Genomic DNA, 16,691 nt, shown 5'->3' with positions numbered 1-16,691 from the left:
GTTCTGCCAGCCTTCAGGTTGTTTTCCTAGGTATTACCTAGGTATATCCATGGGATGAGGTAAACTTAGGGTCCTTTTACTCTGCCATTTTCCCCAGAAGTCCCAATCACCTCTAAGCTGGGGATGCCAATGTGTCTAGCATTCAAATACTCAGATGTCTCTTTAGGGAATTTGGGGTCATAAAATCAGGCCAGGATGGCTAGACTGACCAACAGATTGCCAAGTAAGGTTTCCAAGTAGAAAAAAAAAATATATATATATATGTAATTTAATTATATTAATTGTGCTTCTCTATTTGAGAAATATGTAGCAATATGTGCCATATGAGCCCCTGGGTTAGATATTGAGGAGCTGGTCATTAAAAACAAAAACAAACAAAAAGTGCTTCTGACTTTGAAAAACTCAGGGTCTGCTGGGGTGACAGATACACACACCAGGACCACATGGGGAAAACGAGGAGGGCATGATAGGAGGGACTTCTCTCTGGTCCCAAATAAGAACTGTCATTTATTGCGCACCTACGAGGTGCCAGACATGGTCTTCAATCCTCTCAAGACCCTTGCCCTCTTTACAGATGAGGAAATTGAGAGGTGTAGTTTATCTAACTGTAAGTATCTCCATGGCTGGTATACAACTTCACAGCTTTTGCCTATTATGTTCATGCCCTTCACACAAATCTATGCCACCCAACCTCAGGGCATGCCTGGGCATCCATCTGAGCCATGGTATTTGGGATGGCACAGTCTCTTCTCCTGACCCAGTCTGACCCTGGTGTGCAGTCACAGAGGAGGGATAGGACATGCAAGCCTGCTGTCTGAGTTGTCCTGTGCCTGTATTTCCCATATGTCTATCTTCCCTCAGCCCCCAAATCAGCAGTCTTAGAAGAAATGCTTCACAACTTAGATTTCTGTGACATTCTGGTACTTGGAGGGGACCTGGACCCAAGACAGGAGTGCTTAGAACTCAACCACAGTGAGCTCCATCAGCGACACCTGGATGCCACCAATTCCACAGCAGGCTACTCTATCTATGGTAAGAACACACTCAGTCCCTTAACCTGGTGCTCTCTGAGTACCTTCATGCTGGAGTCATGAGTGTCATGGTGCTCTGTCACCTGTAGAGGAGGTGTCAGTTAGGGATCTTTGACCTCAGAGCATGGACTGCTAGCCCCTCCTTCAGTGAGCTACATAGAAAGTGAGTGCATGCTTTCTCTTATGTTTGATCTCAGCAAATAATATAGCAGCATTTGATAGGATGGGACCATTCTGATCAGCACCTAATGCATCTGGAAAGCCTGTGGGTCAGTTTAGTTGACTCCTTAGAACTTCTGTATCCATGCATCATCTGCCCCTAAACATCTTAAACTCATACCCTGGATAAATTTAGGAGAACCACAAGTCCCAGAAGCCACATCCTGTATCCCCCCATCCTCTCCCAGAGCCAAGCCCACTGATTTTTAATGTTCCCAGTATTAAGCCCTACTGCTTGTAACAAATCATGAAATTATGCCCAGCTGGTTTTCAAAGCCAAATATTATGGGGATTCGTCTTCCATGTGCCTGGAGTGTTTGGTATGAGGATCTGTGTTTTTCCCCTTTCTATGTCTGTGGCACCCCTCCTTCCCACAGACCCATTTAGCTCCTGACTACATCTCTTCCCTTCCTACCATTTAGCTCCTGACTACATCTCTTCCCTTCCTACCCTCTCTCATGTGTCTCTTTCCTACATTTAGTTGTAGGAAATACATCCCCCATCCTCTACCTTCTTATGACAGGTGTGGGCTCCATGAGTCGCTATGAGCAGGTGTTACATCACATCCGCTACCGCAACTGGCATCCAAGTTCCCTTGAGGCCCGGCGGTTCAGAGTCAAATGCTCAGAACTCAATGGACGTTATGCTAGCAATGAGTTCAACCTGGAGGTGAGAGGGTCCTGCCATCATTAGGGGGATTTCAGAGTTATCCACTTATTCCTCGTTCATTTGGTCCACCTGCCACTCCTGGTCAGCAGCACCTCTCCCTTCTCTTCCTAGGTCAGCGTCCTCCATGAGGCCAGAGTCTCAGACAAGGAGCATGTCAACCACCTTATTGTGCAGCCTCCCTTCCTGCAGTCTGTCCACCACCCTGAGTCGCAGAACAGCATCCAGCGAAGTGCAGGTAGGTGGCATGGGAGGAAGGACCTCAAGGTATCAGGTGGTCATGGTGCTTCAAGACCATCCACTAACAGGTATGGTGTAACAGCCATAGGTGCCCAGAACTGAAGGAGGGACCCAGAAATGGGAAAGCTGCGGGCCCTACCTCAGAGGTCCTCACAGCCTCAGTAAGGGGCTAGTTAGGGTAAGAAGTTACAAGTGTATAACAGAGGTTGGTACAGAGTGCTAGGATAAAGTCTTCTAAGTCCTATGAGGCCTGATCCAGAGCCACAGCCTATGTGATGCTTTCCCCGAGCCCCTTCCTATGTGCTGTCACACACACATGCACACCATATTGCAATCTCTCACCCTTACTTCACTTCCAGTCTTGCCATTTGTATCACTGTCTGGTGCGTCTGTCCCTGTGAAATTCCACAGTGCTTGGCTCTCGGTGGAAGCCCCCCACCCCCACTCCAGAATCTGAGGGGAAAGCAAAAGACAGAAGAGAATGTACATCAAATACATGATTTATTCCTCACAAGTACCCATGGGTAAGAATTATTAAATTCATTATAGAGATGAAGAAAGTGAAACCCAAGCAGGGTGAGGTGCTGGCCCAGAGTTCTATCTATAGCTGAGAAGTGGTAGAGCAGATTTTAACCTACACATGCGTGTTTCCTTCATATTCCATCCCAAGACTGAGCTAGTCTTTCCATTTACCATGTCATGTGGATTCCTTCCTTGTTCCAGTGGTCCCAAGCATCGCCACAGTGGTCATCATCATTTCTGTGTGCATGCTGGTGTTTGTCGTGGCCATGGGCGTGTACCGGGTCCGGATTGCCCACCAGCACTTCACCCAGGAGACGGAGGCTGCCAAGGAAGCGGAGATGGACTGGGACGACTCTGCGCTCACAATCACAGTCAACCCCATGGAGGTGATCCTAATGCAGGGGCTGGAATCTGGAGGCAGGATGCTTCCCCTCCCCCAGCTCCATATTCCCTGTGCTGGAAGCCCTGCCCCAACTAGCCCAGCCCCACTGACTCTTGCCTTCTCGGAGCACCTTCAGCCCACTCCACCTGCATGGACCATATTTTCCCATCAGCTGCATTCACTGATTAAAAATACATGAATTGCTCTCACCCTACCAACAGAACCAGACATTTCTTAAGGCAAGCAGCCATGTGGTGTCTCTCCCTTGCCTCCCCCATAGTATTTAACTCAAAGCTGACTAACACTTAAAGACTCAGTATTGAATTCCTGATTAACAGTGTAAATTAGATGGCTTTGCTCCATGCTGCCTGCAGAGCTCACTTAAAGGCTCAGATAGGCTAAAACAAAAACACAACAGCAATACCTGCCATTCACTGAGCCCCCATCAAGTCAGACAGTGCACAGGTTGCTCTGTATATACCAGTCCCTGTGAAACAGAGGTTCTCATCCTCACTTCTTGAGTGGGAACCAAGTTCAAGAGGAAAGATAGCTGGTAGTAGCAGTGCCAATATTTAACTAAAGGTTGCTGGATCCTAACGTCCTATCATTTCAGTTAGCCAGCAACCTCCAGCATCCACCCACAAGTGTCTAAGGCCCCAGCTCTGGACATAGGAATACCACAGTGCCCTTTGGACTGCCCACGGGTCCTCGGTGGTGGCAGAGGCAGGAATAGAAAAGCAGAGGAAAATCAAAGGAGTCACTGAGGCATGAAGATTCTCCCAATGTGGTCCCCAAGGTCCCTGAGTTGGCCTCATGCTCTGGTATCCTAGCCAGCATTGCTGCTGTAGCTCAGCTTGTAGCATAGGGTGTAGGTATAGTGCTGAGCATGCCCTAGGGCACACCAGCATTTCCACCCTCGGAGAGCAGAACCTTGGCTGTGGGAAACAAGCCCCGAGGCCTGGAGTAGTGTGAGCCCAGGGCATGAGTGTTCTTACTGAGGGCTAACCTGCTGCTGCCAAAGGTCAGTGAAGCATGATCAGGGAAAGCCATCAAGGTGGCAGTGTTCAGAAAAGATTTCCTGGAGGAGGTTAGCCTAAGGGAGGCCTTGAGGAATGTGTTAGAATGGGGGCAGGCAGGCAAGGTAGAAAAGAAGCCACTCCAGGGAGGGGAGGCAACCATGCAAGGGCATACATCTCTTATGGCTCTTTCATCAACTCAACATAGAAATCCAGAACTAAAATTTTGCTAGAATCACCAAAAATCGGGCAGGACTGGAACTGGAAAAGAGTGAGGTTGAGTTTGAGGACGTAAGTCTCAGACAGTGAAGGGGGCATGGAAAATGAAGATCATGAACTTTCCTTTCCGAAGGAGTATTTTTGAGGAGCAGCACACCTGCGCCTTGGCTTAGAAGACCATCTGCTCCCAGAAATGGGCTGAATGCTCCTCCATGAGAAATGCATTTAAGCTACATTTAAGACTTGGAAAGCTCCATACAGAGAGGCTCCAGAAATGCTGGAAAGCAAACCCTGGCCTGAAAGGGATGGGCTTCGATGTCTTGTATTTAAAACCCACCATTTACCTTGAGTCCAGATCTTGGAATTTGCTCTTTCTTCTTGGTCCTTAGCCCTCTGATTTGCCTTTCACCAGAGGACTTCCCCATTCAGGAGGCCTGTCCCCAGTGCCATGGGTTTAGTGGGAAGGCAGAGTTGTTCCAGGGGTCCAAAATGTTGCCTTCGTGGAGGGAGAAACATGTTAAGTTCCAAAGTGGTTTTTGCTCAGCCCCTAATGAGCATGTCCCTTCTCTCCCCAACATCCAGAAACATGAAGAACGAGGGCGTGGAGAAGAGACTGAGGAGGAGGAGGAAGAGGAAGTAGAGGAAGACGTGAGCTCCAGCAGCAGTGAGTCAGAAGACAGCGAAGACGAAGAGGAAGAGGAAGGGATAGGCAAGGGCAGACATGGGCAGAGCGGAGCCAGGCACACCCAGCTGGAGTGGGACGACTCAGCCCTGCCCTACTAGCATCCTGCTGCCTATGCCCACCCACACGTCTCTTTTGTAAGCCCCACCTGATGTACGCCCAAGTCTATCACATGTCGCCTCTGATTCCTATGACAGGTCTGGGCAGGTCTCCCCCAGCGTCCTGGAAGCCACCCGTTAGGCCTTGGGTACTCCCTGGGTCCCAGCCTTGCAAAGGGTCCAAGACTCCCAGGGTTGTCGTTAGTGGGGATTTCCAGGGGGACTTTGTCCTGTAGCCCCCCCACATCTGCCCTGGGCTCAGCCAGCATCCTGTCAGCCAGTCTGCAGAGTTCTGCCTGTGCTCTTCTCTGCAGGGGAGAAAGTCAGCCTTTATGTCGCTCACCTCCCCCCGACTCCCTGTGCTCAGGGCCCTTGGGTTCCAGCTCACTGTGTGTGCACCCCCCTGTCTCCTCTTCCACATAGACCAGCAGTTTCTCCTTACCTGACTCTTCAAGATGGCTTCACACCGGCAAGATGGTCAGATAACACACACAAGAGGTCTCCGTTCTTACAGGAAAGTCCTTGTTGAGGCAGAATTAATGTATAGGGAAAGGGTCATGCACATGCATGCACCCATTCACTCTCCCTTTCCTTTTGTCCTTTCTGAGGTCATGTAAGCTTAGATGAAAAGTCCAAAACCAAGAAGAGGTCCTTGGCCACAGCAGGGACTGGTCCCCAGCCAGAGCGCTCTGGCAGCCTGCCTTGGCTGCCCTGCTGGGGGTTGCCCCTACACGGTATCACAGGAACCAGGAAGCACTCCACAGAGGCACTGCCCCAGGTGACAGCATGACAAGCATGCACCCAGGGACCAGAAGGAAGGGCTGATATGAGGAGCAGCTGAGCATCATGGTGGGCACAGAACTGGGGGACGGGGTGGTGGGGTCGCCCCACCCAGAAGGCAGCCGGAGGTTGACAAGGCTCTCAGCATCTAGCCTTAGGGTCCCTCGTCACCTGTTTTCATGCTGTTTTGCCTCCTGAGAAAATGCATCCCTCTCAGATGTATCTGGACTGTCATCAACTGCGCCGAATCTAAAATGAAAGTTTGGAGATTTGAATGCTAGGAATTAGGAGCATATCTGTGATAGTAACAGCTGCTTCTTTATCCTTCTCATAAAAGGAGCAACCCTTTGGGTGAAGGGCAAATATATCCAAAAACCTAATTTCTTTCTTTCTTGTTTTAATAAGAAAATCTTTTCCACCTCCATCCTAACATGGACACATCAAGAGGAGAACTGTTGCTATAGTAACTTGTCTGTGCTCTTTTGTGACCAGGAGAATAGCAGGCAAAACCAGGGCCATTCTAAGACTTCCGCAAGGCTCTGAGACTGTTTTGAATGTGTCTGGCTTTGTCCTCAGTCTGTACAATCTGCCCCTGTCCTCTCACCCTCCCCCAGCCCAGCCCCTACTGGCAGAGGCACAGAGCCTGGCCCTTAGGCACAGTGGCATTCAGGTTCAAAAGAAAGTTGAGAATTCAACTATTCCACCATGTCACTGAAACAGAGCTTAAAGGGGTCCATCATCAATGTCCTCTAGTTTGACCTCCATCCATGACTGGCCCTGCAACCTTCTGATTCAAGCAAACTACCTGATGCAGTTTTTTCCACCACTCAAAGTGGTTTTTGCGTATCTGTTCCCTCCTTTCAGCCTCACCACAATTCCACTGGGGAGTTGAGACAACTACTGTCAGGCACATTTTGGCGTTCAGAGCTTCAGCACCTTGCCCAGAGCCATTCAGAGTTAGAGACAAGACCAGACTCCCCACCTTCCACTCTTGGTCCAGTGTCCACCACCCTGCTTCTACGTATACTCCTATTTATACGGCTCACAGGCATTGCTGAGGACCTACTATGTGCTAAGCACTCAACCAGCAGCCCTATGAAATGCTAAAGCTGAGGAAGATGAGCACCTCCCCTCCAAGGAGATAATCATTGCAGAGGGGGAACCAACAGGCATAGAAATTAAATGAAACAGACACAGAGCAGGGAGAGAAGTCATAGGAGGAAGAGGCACACAATCACAAAATCAGTGCTCTTATTTTTCCCTTCTCAGGGAAAAATGCAGGCAGAAGTTTGGGATTTTATATTCATTGACTGGAAATAGACACTTCAATGAATTCTCCCAACCAAAACACCCTTTTAATATCAGGCTGTGTCTGCACATCTACAATGAGAAAATCTCTAACACTGCTTAGTCCCCATCATTCCTGTCATTAAATAAAAAATAAGGATTCTCCAGTTGGGCACTTAGGAGCTAACAAAATTCTCCCAAAATTATGGCAGTAAAAGCAAATTTATGGTTTAAAACCAATTTTTTGTTGTTATTCATAAGATTATTTTTAATGTTTCGAGTTTTTAAATTCTCTAAACATAGAGTATAATATTAGTTTCAGGGGTAGAATTCAGTGATTCATCGCTTACATATGATATCCGCTGCTCATCACAACCAATTCTTTTTCAACTGAATTTCTATTTAAAATATTCTAAGTCTGATTTTCATGCGAGCACCTTGCAGAGTCCTTTTGGTTTGGTTGTGGGTGGGAAGGGTTTCTTCATGCCCTCTGGCTATCTCCAATGGTTGCATCACTTACACATGGTTGAGCGGGTTATTTGGAGCATAATTTGGGAGATCAGATGAAAGTGGCACTTGGCTAAGGACACAGGGTTGAATCGTTTATGACTAGATTGATGTAGAGAAACAACAGGAACAAGAAGTGTGGACCCTCTCCATCAACTCCTGTTGTGCAAAGTCAGACTGCACGTCAGCTCCAAAGATGAGGCATAATAATACTGCTGGGTCAGTGGGCATTTATCATGTCTCCAGTGCCCTACTCAACCAGAAGGAGTGATTTGTAAAAGTAGCAGAAGCTTCAGGGACTATTCAGGTGAGTGGTGAGTAAAGTAACTTGCCCTCCACCAGTTATTCTAATAACTAGCGAAAGATGTCATTTATCAGCCAAGCATTTTCCAGGCTCCATATGCTGGTGTCCAGGAACCAGAACTCCCAGATGGCCCAGACACCATGCAGCCTCTCATCCAGACATCAGAAGCAGCAGATGCATGCTTCTACCCTAGAGGAACAGCTGACCAGGTTGGCCACAGGCCAGACCATTTCTTATCTTGCCAAGAGGATGACCAGAACCTGCTCTCTGGAGCTGGAAAATAGTCTGAAACCTCTTAAGCAATTCAGGTGACAGGGAGGAAGAGGAGGTTGAAATGGAGAAGGCCAGTACAGAATGAGCTGCTCAATGGAATAAACCAGTTGGTCACCTGTCTTAACACCAAAAGCATATTCTAGTAGGTTAATCAAATGCTTTAAATCTGACCAAGGTCCAAATCTCTGTAGATAACAAAAATGTGATTTGAGTGGAATCTTATTTCATCACCACTTTCTTGTTCTCAATCATCCTATCAAGCAGGGTTTAGACCACGCATCTCTGCAGGTAGCAAGAGCTGTACCTTGTGGACACAGACCCTCCAGGGAGAGGTCTCCTGGTGGGAAGCAATATCCTCCATGCCTATACATACAGCAGATGTCAGCAAACTTTATAAAGAGCCAAATAGTAAATATTTGGGGCTTTGCAGGCCATATGGTCTCCATTGCAAGTATTCAACTCTGCCACTGTAGCATGAAACAAACCACAGATAATACATAAATGAATGGATATGGCTATGTTCCAAAAAAAATTATTTATGAATACTGAAAAAGCAGAAAATCTGAATCCATATTACTTACACACATCATGAAATTTTCTTTTGATTTTTACTTTTGACCATTTAAAAACTGAAAAACTCTTCTGAGCCCATGGGTCATACAAAACCCTGCAGCCTGCCAGATTTAACCTGTGGGTCACCTCTACCATACGTTCAAGGAAAGCAGTCTTCCCCTTTACCAAAGGGAAGTAGATTGCTTACACCCTTCCTTCAACTACCCAGGGGTTCTTTGCCTCCAAAATGAACAACAAACAACTCCACAGTCCTTAATTACGCTCTTTTAAATGTCCATGTTCCAGTGAGAAAATGACAACAAAAAACACCTGTTAACTGGTCAAATTGACTTGAACACAGGCAAGCATTTATCGAGAACACCAAGCCCTGGGTACAGGAGCTGACTGACCACTCAGCGCTAACCCCCTTGAGCTCAGGGCCAACTCCCAGGCACAGTGCCCCCAGCATGACTCAGCCCATAATGATTTCTAAGCAGGGGTGTTCATTATCTTGGACTGATTTCCATTTCAGTCCTGCTCATGCCATTGCTCTAAAAATGATCCTAAAGACTTTTGACTGTTTGAATCAATAGCAACATAATCAGAAGAAAGCCCTACCCAGCACATTTCAAAATTAGCAGTCTTTGTGGCTCTATGATTCAATATTAGCAAGAGGAAGAAAAGAGGACTTTTTCTTAACCATCCTTTCAATGAAATTAACCAAATCAGTTTCAAGAAAAAATGTGAAGGAGTGGGTTTAATTCTTTGAAAGAATTTACCAGTGAAAAGTAGATGATTTTCAACTAAGTTCATTCTCAAGCCTTTGGGGGATCCCCAAAGGCCCTGCAAAATACTCTGGAGGGCTACGGATGGTACAGGATCCTCTATCTGCATCAGACTTTTATTGAGGCTGACAAGCCAAAGCCCTTGGCACAATTTAATTTTCATGTAATCATTTTCCGCTGCCCAGCTGTAGGCAAAGGAAATGAGCAATGAAAGTTTTGAAGTCTACTCCAGCACCTTCACTGCCCTGCCTTTATTTATTTTATTTTATCCATTTATTCTGTACCTACTTTATAAATCTTGCTCTAGTTTTCTTTCTGAAAAAGGAGAGTTGGCTTTACAAGGGCTATGGACTAGAAGTCAAACTTGACTCTATCCCAAGACGACACAAAGAGACACAAGAAGGTACCTCTCCCAGCACCCCAGAAAGCAATCAAACATTCCCTGGATGCCATCAGTGAACAGATGGGATTCTGTGTTTGCAGCTATGTTCAATGTAATTCAGCAAATCCTTCCTAAGTGCCCATGGTGTGCCAGGCCCTGTGCCAGAAACAGGGGGATGGTGGATGGATGAGGTGTGGCCCTGCCCAGACAGGTCTCCCAGTCTCATGAGCTATTGGCATGCTTCCTTTATGGTGTTGGAGGCTGTCTGACAGCAGTTGGGACTGGTACAGACAGAAACTTGGACTTTGGGGAGGGAGGTAGCTTGCTTTGGCAGTTCTCCTCCCTAAGTTAGAAGGCTGGTGTGATTCTAGGAGCCCTCACACACACTGCCAAGGCCAACGGAAGAGAGCTCTAGGCAAGCAGGCAATGCTTTCCCTACATGTTTCTAATTCTGCCCCAGCCTGACCTAGATCACTTATGGATGAAAGCCAGTCACCCTGCTTACAAGGTGGGTATCACATGGCTGATGGCTGAGATTCGGTGAAATTAGACAAAAGGAAGTTCTTTAATATGAATTCCAGGCAGTCAGACATGGAAAGTAAGCCAGGTACAGGGGCTGGTAAGTGCCAAGTTCCAAAGACATGAAAAGCCTGATGTGAAGAACACCCCTGAGGCCTGAAGTCAGAGTGGAGGAGGGAAGAAGGGCCTGACTTTGGAGGACCTGCTAAGGGGTCACGGGACACTGTAGATCAGAGGCTCTCAAGATACATCCCTGGACCAGAGCAGCACCTGGGGATGAGTAAGAAAGGCCAATTCTTGGGATCCACCCAAGAGCTACTACATCAGAAACCAGGGGTGGGCACAGCAGTGTATGTTTTAAGGCTCTCTGATCCTGATGCACTCTAAAGTTTGAAAACCACTGGTGTACAGGGTGAGGATGACTTTCACTGGCTCGGGAAGGAGATGATTAATAGAATAAGAGAGTCCATTACTAATGTAGAAGAGAGCGGGGTGAAAGCAGAGCTCCCCATGAACATTCCAGGGCCCTCCAGACTCTAGTCCATATTCCCTGAAGTAGTGATTTCAAGAAACCTTGGGCCTAATACCAACTCCATTCCTCCCCTGGGGCAGGAGTTACCTCCTGCTCATTTGGCCTCTTTCAAGATTAAGAGAAGGCTGTGGTGAGGCTACCCATCCCTAGGGAGGCCGCCTTCCAGATTCTCATTGATAAGGAGACTCCTGTAGGTTCATATTTCCGGGGAAATGATTAAACTGCAGCAGTGTCCCTACATCAGCAGGAGAACAGGTCCCCATACAGCATCTATGCTGTGGAGCTGCCAGGGCCCCCAGAAAGTGGAGTGGGGTCATCTAAGGACATTGCCAGCTTTACTGCAGGGCTGCTCCATCTGTAATACAACGGGGTCATGCAGCGTCACAATCCCAACACAAAACTGGATACAGAATGAATGGCTTTTCTTGGAAGGGCAGGAGCTCATTCTGTATGTTACTGAAAGTAGAAAAAAAAAAAAAAAACCCAAAACAAACCTGCAGCATTCTCCACAGGCAGAATCTATGTTGGCCTTTGAACCTCTAGGACCTGCACATGTACCAATCCCTACCAGTTCCCTTCTCCCCTACCTCCCAGAGGCCTGAGGTCTGCCAATTACTGACTTATATTTTTGATTCATGGCTTAAGCTCTGCAAAAGTCTACAGCCTTTTGGGAAAAACTCCCTGGAATTCTATCAGTCACTTACACCTACGTCTGGTATAGAATCTGTCCTCACATAAAGGTTGCTGGGAGTCAGAGAACAGGGGCACTGGGCCTTGGGATGGAAGGACGAGGTGGAGTGGGCTGGAAGGGAACCCAGACACATGGCCTTAGAGAGCTCATGCCTGCTGTTCAGTTCCTAAGAACCCAGTTCCCTCTTGATTAGGGGCATATTCCTGGTCCTACGTGCCCTGTCCTTGCTGAGTTCTCCCCCAAATGCCCTAAAAGATACCTCCATGTCTCCAGCCCAGTTTATGGAAAGGTCTTCTGATTAAATGCCCAACCAATCCCCTGAGAGCAAAGTAACCATATCAAGAACAATCATCTCTAACACATTAGATTATGCTAAAAAAGAATCAGTAGAGTTTGTCAGTTGTTTGTGAGAAGTGTGGGAGAGAGCAGACCCAAGAAGGGAGAGGAAAGTTTCTTCATGTTCATGTCCCTTAGGTCCAAAAGAACCTTCTTTACAGCCTGGCCTCTATTTGCAAATTCCCTGATGCAACATCTCTCTCCCAAGACCTTAAGACAATTTTGTTTTGCTGAAGTTAAGTCACTTATTACAAAGCCCCTCATGGGACAAAAGGACAAGGAATGGGATGGCAGGACATGAGTGAAGAGGCCTCGGGTAGTTCTGGGAGCAAGATGGGCTCTGTTCTCATTGGCAAGTTTAGATCTGTGTTCAGTGAGAGATGGTCAGGAGCTCCAATCCAGCCAGGACACCAGGCCAAGAGAGAAGTATGAGGAGTGTTTACTGGGAAGACTAGACAGAGGGGAGACACACAAGGTGTGTCACTGTGCAGGCCATACCAGCCATTTGCATTTGTCAGAAACAGGGGAGAACAGTGTCTCAACATCAGCTGGTCCCTCCCATTCTGAGCAGCAGAGCAGAGCTGCTGCCTCTGGACTGTGGAGGTGTTACATCTCCAGAGTCTGAGACCCACTCCATGAGAACTGTCTGTGGAATGAACTAGAACCACAGTGCTCAGGCCCCCACTGGGGACCCTGACCCTTACCCTGGGGACCCCAGAAAACATGGCTGTGTGAGGCTGTATGGCCCAGTGCTCCTGCCACATCTGCTGCCACAAGCTCCTTCATCAAGGCAAGAAGAGTCACTTGCCTATCCCAGCACTGTGGGTGCTTAGCACAGCACCTGGCCCACAGCATGGGCTTGATGAAAGGTCAATTAAACCGAATACCAGAGATCACCTGACCTCAGCAAATAGATAGGATGTGAAAAATTAAGATGCTTCAATAGAAAAAGACTTCACCATCTTTTCTCTTAATATATAGGTTGTGATCCTTCATAAAATCAGAGAAAGGAGTGGAAGTACATAGACAGGGAGAAAAAGAACAGGAATGGGTTAATGGAGAACAGCCCCTTCCTATCTATAACCAATAAAAGGTGCCCCTAAGCACAGAGCAGTTGGGAAGCCCACTTGCTCCATCCTCTAGGTCCTGGGCAGCATCCTGACTGAGAAGGGGTCCTAATCTGTTCATGACCACACTCCTGTGCTGCTCTGCAGCCCCTTTTAACAGATTTTCTGTAGAGACCTGTCACGGTGAAGCTCAACCCCCAAAAGACAAAGGAAAAGAAGACAAGAGACGTGAGGAGAGCCAACACAGATGGCGTACATTAACCCCAGGCAACAGAAACGTGCCGGCTTTAACGTTTGATCATGCTTATCCTGAAATGAAAATGCATCTCTGCTACCCAAACCCTTTTCTGAGCATTTCAGAATAGAAACGGCTCACACACGCACACACACTCACTCACACACACTGTGGTAAGAGCTCTTTCCCCAGCAGAAAGAGTTATCAGAGAAAGGAGCCCACAGGCTGTGTCTATGTGCAGGAGCAGAGAACCAACCACAAGGCTCAGCTAGAGTCCAGCCCCTGTGAAAAAGGGAGGGGAAGGGCCAGGAGTCAGCTGTCCTTAGGAAGGGCTCTTTAGGGCCTCTGTGACAAAGGGCTCCACGGGGGCTTGTGAGTTACAGATAGGAATAAAGCATGCACACTCCTGTAGAAAAAAGTCTGTCCCTCCTGGGAAAGGATGGACAAAAGTCTATCCCTCCAGGCAGCTCCTGTGTCAGCTGCAAAGGAGCGGCCAATGTATAGGATTCAGAAGAGACCACACACATCTTCTCTTGTAAACTTCAAATGGTGGAAATAAGGCAAATGCTTTCTGAAGATTAGAAAGTTAGACTTGATACCAGGGCTGAACACTTAAAAGGCAAAGAAAGAGAGATGGAGAGGAAAGCAGACGCAGAGTTACATAGGGAGCAGATGAGGCTGGGGAAAAGTGACAGAACAGGAACACACTCATCCGGGATGCCAGAGCATTGCTCTGTACTCAAGAGTTGTATCCAAGTTTCAGCAAACTCTGGGGAAGCCCGGCCATGTGATCCACAGGCAGTCCTATCAATGCCTCCAAAGTCCGACCTGTTCAAAGGTGATTTCCTTCTTAATTGAACATGTCATGATGGATCAATCCACCTGATTGCTTCCATCCTGACCTTGGTGGCTTCCAAGAAAGTTGTTGGTGGCCTCAGCTGGACAATGTGGAAGGAAATTGAAGAAAACCAGCTGGTGATTTTAGAAAAGAAACTGCACATAGAAGTTGGTTGTTTTTAAGGAAATCTGTAGGTATTAGAGTTAGGTGTGTTGTGTTATTGTCATGGGCATTATAAATGTCAGTAAGGTTAAGATTTAGAATGACTTGGTGGGGCACTCGTTTGGAGAATTAGTTCATGCATTAAATATAAGTTATCAGGGACAGTAGGCTAAGGACAGAGATCGATGTGTGTCATATGCATATATATATATTTCTGTGTGTATATATAAATATATACATATTTATATATATATACACACATAAAATACAGAAGTAAGTAAGATAGAAAGATGTCAATGATCCCAACACATTTTCAACTCCTTAGAAGGGCAGGTTTGGATGTTACACTTTTTCTTATTGTCCTCATTTACTTTTAGCTCTCAGAGCACTGGGAATGGTGCCTGGCACATAGTAGGAATTTAGTAAGCAGTGGGAAATGGAAGGTCCAGCTTGTCACTACATGATAAAGATTCAGTACTCACCGATAAATCAAATTAAATGAGCCATAGGGAAGCAGGTCAGCCATATCTCCCTCCTAGATCATCACAACACAGATGAGGAGAGGACTTCCTGAACTGACAGATTCAGAGCAATGTCCAGCCGGCTGCAGGCTCTTGCCAGGATGCTACACATAGTGGGTCTGTCTGTATCACTTAAGACAGGATGCAGCATAGAGTCTGTCTGTATCACTTAGACCTTATCTGCATAACACCTAACAAGCTATTTCTACAAGGGACAGGGCTGGGGGCTCCCCTCCTATTACATTTGCCATTTCCTAGCCACTTGGTGCAATGCTGTGGTATGTTGCTAACTTCAGGCACAATTTGAGAACTAAATGTAACAATTCTAGGCTCAGCCAGTCTAAGGCATCTAGTGATTTCTTCTCTCAGCGCTTCCCATCATCCGTATCTAGAGAGGCCACCTGAAGGGGTGAGCCACTGTGTGCCTGATGCATGTCAGACTTCTGAGTTCTCCCAGCTGCCTCCAACAGATGAATAATGTCCATCTAGATAATGTGTTGATTTGCTAAATGCACTATTGTGTATGATGTGAAACAATGCAAACTTTGGAGCGTCTCATTAGAAGGACTGTATGCATTTATATAATTTCATTTCAGGAGAGCACGGTGTCATCTTCCTCCATGAATGAGGTTGCCCAGTCAAAGATATCAGAGAAAATGCCCCCTCCCCTCCCCACACCTCTCAGCCCCTCTCCTCATTGAACCCCTGTCCTGCCCTCTCCGGGCTGATGCAGAGGGAAGGACGCTGAGAATCTCCATGTATATAAAGATATAGGAAGAAAGTAAGAACCACCACAGGAATCTGTTGGGCTTCTTTCCACGACTGTGATTTTACCCATGTTTGAGTCACAAACCTTAAATTTCTAACAATTAAGATTCTTGCAGTTTCCAAGTAATTTGTTAAATGCCTATTCGACACAGACAGATATTTATTTTCAGCCTTGACTTGTAAATGTCTACAAACTGATTCATGCTGGTGGTCGTTACGACACTTTCTGTGAATTGGAGAATAAATATGATTTTAGAATTTCACAGTAAAGATGACCTCTGAGAGTTTTTATCCTGCAGACGGATGAGGCGAGGTGCCGAGAACTGCTTAGCTGGGTCAACATTCTCTGGAGCTCCATCCTAAATCCTTGTGTGCAACGGAGAGGGGTGTGCGACAGACCGGGTGGTGACATGGCAAGCTGGCCCCCATCAGGCCTCCACTGGGGCACGCGGTTCTATACCCAGAACACAACACAGCAGCCTTCTACTGGAGACCAGTCCAAAGACAAGCCTCATGTACTTAGAGCCTGCAAAGTGCTGGAGCCCTACGGGTCTGGCCTTAATTCTGGAAGCAGGCAGTTCTCACTAGTAACATAAGGGGGGAGATTCGGAGGCTCTATGGGCATTGCCAGGGGGCAGGTGGGACTGAGCCCAGCTTGGTCTCTCTCCTAGCCTGTTCTTTCCTCCTCCTCCATGCTGACCTTTCCTCACACCCAGGTTCCACCTTGCCCCTGCAGCCCCCCGAGGATGGGTCCCCCTCCCCAACTAGATCTGGTGGAGACCCAGAGCAGTCCCTGGGCTCTGTGAGTTCCAGTTACAGCTGGATCTCCCTCCTGTTTCATACTGACCTGACCCAGGACTGAGGCCTACCCTTTGGTCAGAGAGAAGGAGGAAAAACTCAAAAAACAGTTTTCTTAGCAGTGTTGGGGTGGTGAAGAGGAGCCACGCTGCATGTGACACAGAAATGAGCGCATATCACAAAAGGCACCGTCATTTGCTCAACCCCCTCGGGCTACCCTCCCCCAGCCAGCTGCCATCTGCCTGCCTGCCCCCTCTTCATGGTCCTCTCCCTGATCTC

At 47.3% G+C, this 16,691-nt stretch overlaps 1 protein-coding gene across 1 annotated transcript in view; it reads left to right on the top strand.

Annotated features, from left to right (window-relative positions):
- CLSTN2 (calsyntenin 2) overlaps positions 1-15,884 on the top strand; it is a 403,373-nt gene extending 387,489 nt beyond the window's left edge. Inside the window, exons 13-17 of the mRNA XM_044254829.1 lie at positions 862-1,032; positions 1,774-1,919; positions 2,031-2,154; positions 2,880-3,064; positions 4,878-15,884. Of these exons, the coding sequence (XP_044110764.1) occupies positions 862-1,032; positions 1,774-1,919; positions 2,031-2,154; positions 2,880-3,064; positions 4,878-5,078 (827 nt within the window). The 3' untranslated portion in view covers positions 5,079-15,884. The remainder of the gene's footprint in view (positions 1-861; positions 1,033-1,773; positions 1,920-2,030; positions 2,155-2,879; positions 3,065-4,877) is intronic.
- The last annotated feature ends 807 nt before the right edge of the window (positions 15,885-16,691 follow it).

Source organism: Neovison vison, chromosome 6 (assembly GCF_020171115.1).
Source record: "Neovison vison isolate M4711 chromosome 6, ASM_NN_V1, whole genome shotgun sequence".
Taxonomy (NCBI): Eukaryota; Metazoa; Chordata; class Mammalia; order Carnivora; family Mustelidae; genus Neogale; species Neogale vison.
This window is presented reverse-complemented; position numbering and strand designations above follow the sequence as displayed.